This window comes from Miniopterus natalensis, chromosome 12 (assembly GCF_054644295.1).
Source record: "Miniopterus natalensis isolate mMinNat1 chromosome 12, mMinNat1.hap1, whole genome shotgun sequence".
Lineage (NCBI taxonomy): Eukaryota > Metazoa > Chordata > Mammalia > Chiroptera > Miniopteridae > Miniopterus > Miniopterus natalensis.
Window position 1 is genome coordinate 27,818,323 of NC_142092.1, and position 12,887 is coordinate 27,831,209.

Sequence of the window (12,887 nt, forward strand, 5' to 3'; positions counted from 1 at the left end):
ACAGTTGTTTTTTTATGTAGGTCAGAACAAAGTAAAATATTATAAAAAACAAATTCATAGATACTCAGTCCTTTCACCAAGCAACTGTATTTTTCCCAACTTTACTGAGGAAAAACTTACAAATATTACTATGTATATATTTAAAGTCTATGAAATGATGGTTTGATATCTCTCTACATTGTGGAATGGTTATTGCCAACATGAATATAATTGATGCATCTATCATCTCACATCGTAACTCTTCCTTTGTGTGTGATGAGAATGCTTAAGACCTGCCCTCAGCAACTTTCAAGTGTACAATACTCTGTTATTAACTATAGTCACCAGGCTGTACGTAGATCCTCAGAAATTATTCTTGTAGGTCCAGGGTACAAACCTTCCCTTGTATCTCCCCATTTCCACCCTCCAGCCCTTAGCAAGCACCATTCTGTTCTCTGCCTCAGATAGATTTATCCATGCTGTTGCAAATGGCAGGCTTTCATTTTTTATGGCTAAATAAGATTTCATTGAACATATATGTGTATGTGTGTACATTTTCTTTTTTCATTCATTCATCCAGGGACACTTCATGTCATTTTCATATCTTAGATAATGTGAATAATGCTGCAGTGAACACAGGTGTGCAGATACCTCTTGAAGATGGTGATTTCATTTCCTTTGGTTATATACCCAGGGGTGGGATTGATGGATCATATGATAGTTCTATTTTTAATGCTTTGAGGAACCAATATACTGCTTTTCATAGTGGCTGTACCAATTTACATTCCCATCAACACTGTATAAGGGTTGGCTCTCGCCAACCTCTGACAGTAATTGTAATAAACTGCTAAATCCTTTTAAGCTCTAAAAGTTCTATGTTCTGGAGAGCCATATCATCAGTTTCATACATCCTGCATCTATAATTTAAACGTTGGACCTCTCTTTTGAGGTTGTAGACTTTGTCCCTTGTTTGGCCTCTATTTTCTAACTAATGTACAGTACTAAAGACTACTGACATAATATAACATTTAATTAAATACTAATATTTTGCTCTCTAAATGTTTACTTTTTAAATTTGGTCTCAATGGAGTGGTAATGTCTTGAGAGCTGGAACTAATACTCCTGTTGATTTTCACATAGCGTGGAACACGTTGGCTCCATGTAAACAAATGCTCACTGAACATTTTGCCACTGGTTAACTACTAGTATCCCAATTCCTGAGATCATTTAGTCTTCCATAGATAGACCCCAGTGAAAAAGCATATGTGGAGTGATGTATGCCATCAGAATGATTTTATCACAAAATACGTCATCGTATAAGGACACTTAGATGGCAAAGACTCTTTACCTTCCCCTCCTTCCTTCCTCCCTTTTCTGCCCCCTCCCCTCTACCCCCTTTTCCTTTTTATTTGCCAACATTGTTTCACACACTTATCATCAGATCCCCTCTGTCCCGAATCTTTGCTGCTTCTACTGGGAAGCTACGGGGAAGACAGACACCCGCTCGTCGCTAACACGGGCTCTGTTTCTCCTCAGAAGATGTACGCAACCAGCCCCTACTCCGACCCCGTGGTGTCGATGGATCTGGACCCACAGCCCATCACCGATGAGGAGGAAGGCTTAATCTGGGTCGTGGGCCCCGTCCTCGCCGTGGTCTTCATCATCTGCATTGTCATCGCTATTCTTCTGTATAAAAGGTAGGTGTGCCCGGTAGTTCCGCTGCGACCTTGGGGACTGCCTTATTTTTGAAGACTCGGCAATCCTGTGGGCACCGTGCGGTCGATCTTTGTGGAAATACTTGAGCGTGGCCCCGGTGATCATGGGGAAATGTTTGCACTAGAGTTAGACCAACACGTAGAGACGGCGCCCTCGACAGCCCCGATCCGAGTGTGTGGTGTAGACGCCGCTGCGGGCGTGCGCAGGCCCCGGCTGTCTGCGCCGGTTCATGCCGTGCGGGCGCGGTGCGTGCCGTTGGGCCACGGGCACCTTCGCGAGCACACCGTCCCTGCAGCTCGCATCCGATTGTTTTACGTGATTAATTACTCAGTTTCAGCATGGTTTTCAAAACACTGCGAATCGGCACCACCTTGTCCATTTCGTAACTCTGATGTGCACGTGTGCTGAGATGTTTTCTGCAGCTATTTCTCAAAATTTAGCCAAGTAGCTAAAACTGGAAGATTAGAGGAGAAAAAAGAGAGAAAATGAACTTTTTCCTTCCTGCTTTTCTTCTGACCCTTGTTCCATATCCTCACTACTGAATTCTCATTTGTGTCCAAAAAGGGATGTGAGGTACCATTTTCCTTTAAAAAAAATGATAACCTCAGTCTTAGACTCCCAAATACCGATCTGACTTAGCGTCTCTGATTACAGTGAGGATGCAGATCATTCACATCTACCCCATGTTTTCTGACTGTCCACTCTTTTTAAATTCTACTTCTGCTTTCATTACATGTAAGCAATATCTTCCCCCTAGATCACTGCTTAGTCAGATGGGAGAACATTAATAATTCTTTATTAATTATTCCTTTTTTACTTAAAAATACAATTATAATATTATAAACATAAAATTATAAAAATTAACATATATAATACATTCTCTTAAACATTTAGAAAGGCTGACTTCAGAATTATCTCCCTTTATATCAACTTTTCTTTTCTTCCAGTTCAAGTTTTATTTCATGAAACTTCGTGTTCCCATTTTTCTTTGCGGTGTGTCACATTTCAGAATACTCTTTGATAATCTCTTCCCTCTACTGTAAAATAGCCTGCCTCTCTGTCTCCCTCCTTCCTTTTTTCCCTCCTCTCCTCATGACCTTGACATTCAAAATCAGATGAGAGTTTCTTGCTTACATGATCATCTTATTTCCATTATTTCATTTTCCTATTCATATATCTCCCTTCATTAGGTTTACATTAATTATCTCTACCTGTATTCCTTTGTTAAATATGTTCTTATGTTCCTGGAATAGCTTTTATTTTATTTTTTTATCACTTCTCTTGACTCAAAAGTATATTCTTCCAGACATATCTTTGAAAAATTTTCTCTTATGAAGCTGCATTCCATTTTATTTCAGTGTGAAGAAAGTGCTAAGGGGAAAAAAGGCAAATTAAAGAAAGAAGTTCATAACTATAACCCATTAAATTGCCTATCCTATTTTAGAGCTAGGGAGAATGAAAGAAACACACATCATTATTTTTTTCCTGATCACTGCCGTCACCCAGTTATCCACGCCATAAAACAGCTGAAAAAACAAGTGATAATCGAAGGCCAAAATCTCCTTTCAGTTGATGGTTTCAGTCTTCTCATCCCAATTTGTGTTTTATCAGTGTGCATTGTATTTGATCGCCTCTGTCTTGTGCAAGAGGTGAGAGCAGGAAACAGGAGATAGCCACATGCCCCAGAATCATAACAGATCATGGGAGAATCCAAACAGGAGCTGGTAGCCTTTGCTGGTTATGCACTGCGCTTACTACAGGAAGAAAATCCAATAATTAAAAGCAAGAGTAGAATTATGATTGTTTTCAATGAAATATTTCCTGAGGTTATCTATCACATCCTACTGTGGGAGTCAGATCAGAAAACACGTGCTTGCTGGCAGTTGCATTTCTAGACCGTATCACATGACATTTTGTGATTATTCAGAATGGACAGAATGCTTGCCCTATTTTTTATTATGTTGTGTTTCATTTGGACTACCCTTAAGGCACTGAACAGAGATTTCTGGATTCATTATGTAAATGTGAAGAAATAGGATTTTAACCTTGATAATTTTTAACATTTAAGATTAAGTTTTCCATTCTTTATTTGCATGTGCTTAGAAAAACAACAACTCCGTTATTATATGTTTTTTCCTAATCCTTCAAAATGAGGCATCACATTTAAAGGTTTTATGAGTCTGTTAAAATAGAGCCGCATTTCGGTGTGTGCGTGTGTAAGCATCGTCTAATGCAGTTGTTGGAAGATGAACACATCCTCGACTGCTAAGTATATTTAGCTAACCATCTGAAGGCCCATGGAGCGTTTCTGAAATAGAAGTGCCTGCTTCAGCAGTAAAGAACATTCCTGACTTGAAATTCAAGTAGACCCAACAATGTCCTTCTTGATTATCGTGAGGCAGTTCAAGAGGAAATCTTCTGTGGGCAATGAATAGTGTCTTTTATAGCTCAGATTCTGAGCAAAGTTAATTATGTAATAAATACTCCATCCTTTTACGTGCCTTTCAGTTTATACATGGGTTGTTGAAATGGACTTTGTTTTTAATCTAGTAATTTGTAAACCTATAATACATTGCTAATCAGTGACCAAGGCTTTGTAAGGTCCCTAAAATACCTTCTGAATTATCAGAAAATTAAAATATATTTGGTAGGTCATTAGTGTTACAAATTACCTTGCACTATGATTTTTTTTAAAAAATTTGTGCTCTATATGTGATATGTACAATGCTTTTAAAATGTAAACTACAGAGATAAGATGGTAACAAGAGTTAGGAAAACACTGGACTAGGAATCAGTAAAACTGAGTCAAAGTCCTAGTTCTGTGACTAGCTGGCTGTATGGGATAGAAAATCATGCCAACACTCTGGGCCTCCGTTTCCTCATTTATAAAATAAGTAGGTAGTCTAGGTAATTAAACTTTTTAAATAATAATGTTCTATGAGAAGACATCAAGTAATAAAATATAAGTAATAATGTTCTATGAGAAGACAGCAAGTAATAAAATATGTACTATATTATTTCTGCCCCCAGGGTTGTAGTTTTTTTAAATATGATTTCATGTTGCCCTTCCTTCGGCCCAACCCACACACAAAGGAATCCATAAAACAATTGAATGCTCTTAGATACACATCTATCCTATACATTTGTTACATATCTAAGGCATTTCGGCAGTTAGTTCTAGAACTGTCCAGAAATTCTTTATGTGGAAAATATGTAATAATAAAATGTTAAGCTGACTATTGGAAATCATTTCAGGATGGGTGAGAAGTGTTTTATTATGTACTATGGGAAAAAAGAAAAGAAAATGTGGGTTAGGAAACTGGAAAGATCTAAGGCATGGTATAGACATAATTATCACCCTTGGACAGGAATAATCGGACATGGATGGACACCGTAGAGAGAGTAAATAATTTTCAGCCCCACCCCCAAACTTTTAGGTGTGAAGGCCATGACGTAGATGGGACTCAAGTAAGACTTCAGCTTTTCCCAGATCCAACCCTGGGCCTCTGTGGGCTTGGCCTCTGAAGTCTTCTGTTTTTCTATCAACCCTACATGTATTTCTAAGCTCCCATCAAAGAAAGTCCTTCCCTAAGCTTGGGACACCTTTCCTCTCACTCCACTGCCACTCCTCGGGGCCTAGTTCCAACTCAGGCTTCAGAAGGAAGCTTAGGTGCCATCTACACAAAGCCTGTCTGGGTGCCTCCCTCTCGTCCTCTCCTCTCTACCAGTTCAGCCTACTTAGGGTTCCCTTTTCTATCCTCTTCTAGCACTTTCTACTTACTTATATTATAGAATCTACCACATTACTGCAGTTGCCCGTTTTCTTAGCTTTCATGCCCCCTCCATATTGTAGGTTTAGGGCTCTGTCTTACTCCTCACTGTGTCCTTTGTGCTGAGTAGAGTGCATGGCACAGAGGGACGCTGAATGGTCAGATTTATACAAGCCAAATGGTCTTAAATAAACTCTGCTCCCTCCACTTGTTTACTCCATCACTCAGTATCGCCTTTATCTTGGCGGGCAAGAGCTGTAATAAAACGCTCAGCCTATAATTTAAATATACTGGTTCCAAATGTCTTCAAGCATAGATATTTACACCAGATATGTACCCATATGTGTGATGAGGCTGATATTTCTATGGAAGTGGAAGTGAATTGCACACTGTGTATTTATTCATCTGAACATCAGCCTTTTAATAGACAACTGATAATTCACTAAGTGGTTCCCTTCCATCCAGAGGAATAGATTTTCCTACAACTGATGACCTGATTGATTAAAACATGAGCAAGTTAGAGACATTTATGTAAGATTTTTTTAAAACCTGGCACCACCAGGTAAACCAGTTTAAAATTAAGAAAAGAATTAACCAGTGTGTTTGATGCCATTTTCATTATTCTCTTTGCATGTGTTTTGTACAACTTAAATGTGGCTTTTGTAATTTTGAAAAGGTATGGACTAAATCTTCTCAAAGCCAGATACTCTAGAAACATTAGTATATATTTTGTTGGCATTAAGGTAGACTTGGTACCTTTATTTTTATAACTGAGAACTCACTAAATACTTTGCAATTTGCCTCAATGTGAAGATTGTTCAGATTACTTCTTTACAGGTAAAGGATATACTCTCTGCAGAACGAACCTGGTTATTTAAACACTCCACATATTATCACAGGTGGACATGTTTGTGAGCATGAGCTCAATGTGTTCACAGACAGCAGCACCTCTTTGACTAGGAAAATACCGGTCATGTCAATGGCTGGTAATAAAACACGTTTCTGGATTAGCCCAGCGATACAGATGACTCATGTTCTGTAGATTGGTAATGATGAGTATTACTTTTTCCAAAACTGAAAATGTATTTAATCTTTTATTGGAAAAAAGATTTGTGATCACATGACTTGTCAAAAGATGTTTGACGAAATCGGTTCTGCCACTTGATTACCTCATGGTGTATTATACAGTTCTGCAAATTTTGGTGCAGTTCAGTGCAATTTGCAAGTATTTTAGGTCATTAAAGGAATAACCTACATCTTAACTAAGAACTCTTTATTTTAAAGGAACAAATTTCTTATATGGAATAATGTTGTATTCCCATTAAGTACATTAGTAGCTTTCTCATGGTATGTTTTGTAAAGATTAAATTATATCTCTACCATTAAAGACTTCCTGGAATATAATTAACCATGGCAATATTTTGTAAATTGATGGATGAAAGTGAATATGACATTTACACGCTCAATGCTGTATTTAGTGACGTACCCTTGTGTCCTCCATTTACTTTGTGATTAGGGGCCCTTAAATATTTTGATATGCTGTCATTTGCTAATGTGTGTAAGTTATGTGTCCCCACCTGTGAACACTGTTAAACTTTGGTTGTCATGGTTACTCTTATTACCATTGGCCAACTAACATTTAGCCTTTCTTTTTCTTTTCCTTTTTTATTTTTATTTTTTGCTGCATTAAAATGGAGCAGTAAACCTGACAGGTGAGGAATAGAGAACAAACCCCTTTAATGCTCAGTAAGAAAAAGTAAGATATGGGTAGACTTCACAGATATCAAGGGGGTGAGGGCAGAGGTTGCATATAAAAAATGAAATGTGGCAAGTAGATGGATAAAGCCTACATATATAAAATAATTTGATATTAAAGTGATTCTGGGAGAAACAGTTTGTATAAGAAGATAAAACAGATTACCTTTATTTAAAGCAAAATTTAGAAGGCAGTAAAACCAGTCTCTGAGTTGTTTGTTGTTAAGGTGAAATGAACATTTTTATGTATTAATGTGTCTGCAGAAGAGAAATGTGAGGTGTCCTGTAAGCTGTCTTGTTTTGTTTTTGTTTTGAAGATCAGTTTTTAAGTTTGATATCTGAGTACCTCTCAATACAGGAATACTAGCTTGTTCAACCCTCCAAATACTGATGATAGTGGGGTGGTGGTTGTTGTTTTGTTAATCCTAAACCAAGGATATTTTTTCCATTGATTTTTCTTAGAGAGAGTGGAGGGGAGGGAGGAGAGGGAGAGAGAGAAACATCTATTGGTTGCCTCCTGCAACTGAGGTTGATGATAGTGTTTCGATGAAAACTCTTATGTAACTCCAAATTATTTTAATGTCTTTCAGCCTTGAGTAATAACAGGAATAGTAGCAATAATAATAGTCATCATCATCTGTGATTATTGACTGATTAGTCTAATTTAACCTCATTTTCTAGTTCATATCTACCTCTATATCCATATCTGTATCACTAAATACTAGATATAAATTCCTGATTCAAATTAAACTGGGTAAAGAATCTCAGTGCTCATCTGACCTGCCTTTTTCCCAATGTTCTATTCCAGTGGTTCTCAGTGAGTGGTCCCTGGATCAGTAGCATCAACCTTACCAGGGAACTTGAAATACAAAGTCTTGCCCCACCCCCCCAGACCTCCTGAATCAGAAACTGGGCATTGGTCCAGCAACCTGTAGTTGGACAAGCCCTCCCAGGAGATTTGGATGCGTGTTCAAGTTTGAGAACCACTACTGCATTATTTTCCCTGAAATCACTTAGCGCTGGTTAGCAGGCTATGCTACACTTTCACTGCAGGAAGCTTACTACCTCCATGAGGATCCTCTTTATTTATTTTTATATATCACTAGTTGTCATTGATTCAGCTGAAAAACACATGAAAAATAGGGTATTTTCCCAGCCAAAAGACAAAATGCCTTGAACCCACTGAATAGAAACGTATCTTCGCCTGGCCGGGTGTGGCTCAGCGGTTGAGCGTCGACCTAGGATCCAGGCGATCGGGGTTCGGTTCCCGGTCAGGGCACATGCCCGGGTTGCGGGCTCGATCAATGACTTTCTCATCATTGATGTTTCTCTCTCTCTCTCTCCCTCCCCATTCCTCTCTTTGAAATCAATAAAGATATATATATTAAAAAAAAAAGAAACGCATCTTCCCATTATAACACTGTCCACATTTCACGACTTTTATCACTGCCTTCTTGTCCTATTAACATGAGAGTTGGGCCAAAAGTTAGCTGTCATCTTCTAACCCTCCTCTTCTTTTTCACAAGTGAAGAAATTGAGAAGGATTGCAGTTGACTTACCCAAGGAGATGCCCACCAGTACTGGCAGAGTCGGGGTTATGTTCCTAATAGTGTCAGAGTTGTGAAGTGTTTGAACTGATACCTTTGAATATTAATAGTAGAGATTTCAACTAAATGTATTTTTCCAAAAACCTGTACCCCCTATATCTGAAAATCTTTGTTCCAAATCTTTGTTTCCTAGCTGGCTAGGATTTTTGGAGTCCGAGATCTTGGAGGTCATTTTATTTGAACAGATAAAGTGAAGGAGAAGCTTGTTATTAAATATCAGGACACCCCTTCCAATTTATTATAAGTATGAATTGTACTTTTACTCCAGTGCTTTGGGTTTTCCAAGACTCATCTGGGCAACAAGATGTGATTTTTCTGGAAACTGACTAAATTTCTTTAGAGAGTATTCTTTTCTGTCCTTTAGTCTCAGTGTCCCTTACCTGGCCTCAGTGGGAAAGAAGTTAAGGAGGATGTCGCACTTTACCTGCACGAGAGAAACAGTTTTCTTGCCCAGATATTTCTACTTCTGGTTTCCATAATCCTGCAACAATGACAGGAGAGCCACTTCGAGAAGGGATACAAATCAGGTTTTAGTCATTGGGTCTGGCACATCAGTAAAGAAATGTGTCTTTGCAAATGTGAGTGAAAAGACCAAAACCTGAGAAGGCCACAGGGATGATGTGAGATGAGACGACCAACCATCTGTTGGTCACACGTGGGGTTCACTGACAAAGCTACCCTCAGTGATAATTCATTAACTCATTTAGATTCTGCATCTTCAGTTATAAAATGGATCTGTCAGTGTTGTAGGGCAAATATTCCCACCATCAGCACTGTGACATTTTCTACTCTGAAACTGGCCATCGTGTCTTTCTTTCCCATGGCCCTCTGAGCCCCTTTCTCTAACTTCTCACATAGTTTTCTCCAGCCCTCCATCTCTTCTCTTCTTCCCATCTTACACTTCATAGAACTGGAGCTACCAGTACCTTCGGCACGCCTCAGTTCACCGCTTTCCTCTGGTTGGTGTTATAACTTAGCACTACCTTCTGTGCCTGTCTCCTTTACGTAGAAACAAGAAATCAGGAGACAGGGTAATCCAGAGTTCCGAGAGAGCAAGGTGTCTAATAGGACTCACCCAAGAAAATGCATTTAGTCAACCACATTTTGCTGAAGGCATTGCACTTGAGCAAGTCAAGTGTGCTTTCCCTTTGCACCCATCTTCCCTTCGCCCCTGGTTAGTTTTACTTTATACAGATGAGCAGAGATGGAAGGAAGGCTATTTTCTTTTCATGGAACAACCTGAGTGGCACTGAATGAGAGCCCTTTGCCACAGGAACACAAATAAGCTGTACCACAGTCGTATTAAAAAGAGAAGGGGGGTTTCTAAACACTCTGCTGAACCCCTTTCTCTAAATTAGAATGCCTTTGTTTTGAACATGGGTGAGATGCCTAGGAGTATGAGTCTAGTCTGGGGGTTGTTGGAATGAGTATTTGAAAGAAAGCACTATTTCAAAAAGACTTCGGTTAAGTGAATTGTTAACCTAAGTCTGCCTGAAAGAAAAGTTAGGTACCACTCTAGTTATTTGGGTTGGGGGAAAAAAATGAATACAGGAATCTTCAGGGGGGAAACGTGACATTTTTTATATAGACATTTATTAAAATACGTTATGACACTTTAAATAGGAGTATTTAATAAAACGAATGGGTAGCAATTAAAGATAAAATGGATTGTGTGAAGAATTATATAACAAGAATCTCTGAATGGTTCATATACCTGAATGATCATTAGGAGAGTGGGACTACCCACTAGTGAAATTCCTTTTTCTGCAATCTTTCTGTGATTGACTTTCATTAACAAAAATATTAATCATAGTTAGCATAACACCATAAACAGCCCACACTGTTTTGTTGTGGAGGGTTTTTTTTTGGTGGGGGATTTGAAAGAAAATAGATGTTGATCTTGTGTCCCGATCTCCTTCTAGGTATTAGATTAACTTGGAATCTTAGAAATGCACTTGCTGTTATTTATCTGCCTTATGGGAAAATCCATTGCAGGTTCAGTTTGTAGCCACAAGTTATATATTCTTAGAAAGGAGAAATCGGGGCCCACATAACAGCTCAACTTGAGGCCCAGTAGTTCCCGAGCTTTTTTCAGTGGTAGCAGTAATCTTAGTATTGGCTGCGAGGAGTCCTCTGTCCTGTGCTCACAAGCAGAATTAGTGGATGCAGGAGAATCGCTGAGCGAGGATCCAAGTGCCTCTCATCAGCACTCCCTCAGAGCCTGAAGTCAGAGTCACTGAATGGATTGTTTCATTCTAGAGCTGAAACAGGACTTGGAGATCACCCACCTAAACAAAAATTTAGCCCTGAGGAAATACTGTAGGTTGAGTAAGGAAAAGCAACCTGAACAAGGTCACAAAGCTAGCCCATCCAAGTTTTAAAAATGAAAGGTGGGGGTGGGGGGCATCTGCTTTTTAAATCTGTTTCAGTTACGTTTCGTTCGTTTTAATTCTTAAATTTTTACTTTCTCCCTGTAGGAAAAGGGCAGAGTCCGACTCTAGAAAGAGCAGCATACCGAACAGTAAGGAGGTTCCTTCACACCATCCAACAGACCCGGTAGAGCTAAGGCGCCTTAATTTTCAGACACCAGGTAAGAGACATGACTCATCTTGCCCATGATACAGCCTTCGCTGAAATCGTATAGCCCAGGTGACACTGCCTTGAGAGATGAAGGCATCACTTTATTTCGAACAATTTTGTGTGTCCGTCTCTTTTATTTTTATATGATTGAGATTTGCCAAAACAAAATTCTTGAAAGGAAATTAAGCTCTTCATTCAAATCTGAGGTGGGGTGTAAAAGAGAAAAATATATATAATTCTTCTTCAAACCTGGACAATTAATACTCTCATATGAACAGCTACCATTTGTATGGGCTTATTAAAACAGTTGTTATTTTCAATGACACATATATGGAAAGAATTCAGGTTCTCATCTTATAAAGTGAATGAAGAGATGGTGGATTAATGTTAAATCATTCATCCCAGTGGGAAAGAACATGCAGGGTGAGGCAACTGTAGGTTTACAGTAGTTTGTATGGAAAATAATACAGTAATATATAATATAATACAAGAATAAACTCTGAACTCATAACTCTGCAAACCTACTTTTGTGTCACCCTTTATTTATTCTATATTTTTCTATTAATTTGTGTCTGTTACTCTGAAAGAAAGGGGGAGGGAGGGAAGGAGAAAAGGAGGGAAAGAAACAAAATGAGGCAAAATTTGTATCTGACTCTCACTGACCAATGCAGGTTTCTTCCTGGGGAGATGCAGAGAGTGGCTGAGAATAAGAATATGCTTGTTTTTGAAAATAAGTAACATTAAGTGCTTCAACAGAGGAAAATATTCTTGCTGTGGGGTATTTTGTATAGTTAATTGAAGTCTAGTTCTGTTTTACTGTCTTTTAAATAAATCTTGTTTATGCCAAATGAAGGGCAAGTAATGAATGGTAAAGAGAGCTGAACGCCGCAAACTGAGTGGCACTGTCTTAATGCCTAATGGTAATGAACGCGGTAGCGAGCTGATCTAGGAAGTCTGTTTGATTAAAATGTGGCAGCATTGTCCCCCTAATTGTTGGGACATTTTCCCTGTCAAATGGATGTTCTAACTCACAGTAGGGTACGCCACAGCTTTGTTCAACTAACATTTGCAGCGAATTGCTTTGAATTGAAAATGCATGGTTTATTGTGTTAGCTTATTTTCTCTTTTACATATAGATGTGTCATAGTAGCTGGTAACTATTCAGTTCAAAGAAACATCTGGCATTTACAAAGTGGTTACACAGATTATTATAAATGTGCTTTGTTTAAATTCTATTGCAAATGAGGTTTGACTTTTTAAAAATTGTGTTTTAAAAAGCAAAATGTACACCGTCATCAGCATAAAAGGTGGGAGGAAACGTTCACATAGGCAAAAATCTCCTGTGTGCATATTATTAAACAGACGGATCCATGTAGATTATGCACATGTGCACGGTGACTGAGCAAACTACAGTCCTCCGGGGTCACTGTGTCACCTTGGATGCTCCCTGGGTCACCTGCTCGGGGCTCCGTTAAGGCAA

The 12,887-nt window shown here is 38.7% G+C and overlaps 1 protein-coding gene across 5 annotated transcripts in view; it reads left to right on the forward strand.

Annotated features, from left to right (window-relative positions):
* Window positions 1-12,887, forward strand: part of PTPRD (protein tyrosine phosphatase receptor type D) — a 470,419-nt gene that overhangs the window by 343,011 nt on the left and 114,521 nt on the right. For 3 of the 5 annotated variants that reach the window (XM_016223581.2, XM_016223577.2, XM_016223578.2), the window contains exons 20-21: window positions 1,516-1,676; window positions 11,305-11,417. In XM_016223581.2, coding sequence (XP_016079067.1) covers window positions 1,516-1,676; window positions 11,305-11,417 — 274 coding nt within the window. The remainder of the gene's footprint in view (window positions 1-1,515; window positions 1,677-11,304; window positions 11,418-12,887) is intronic. The other 2 variants (XM_087822669.1, XM_087822670.1) reach the window with 1 other exon arrangement.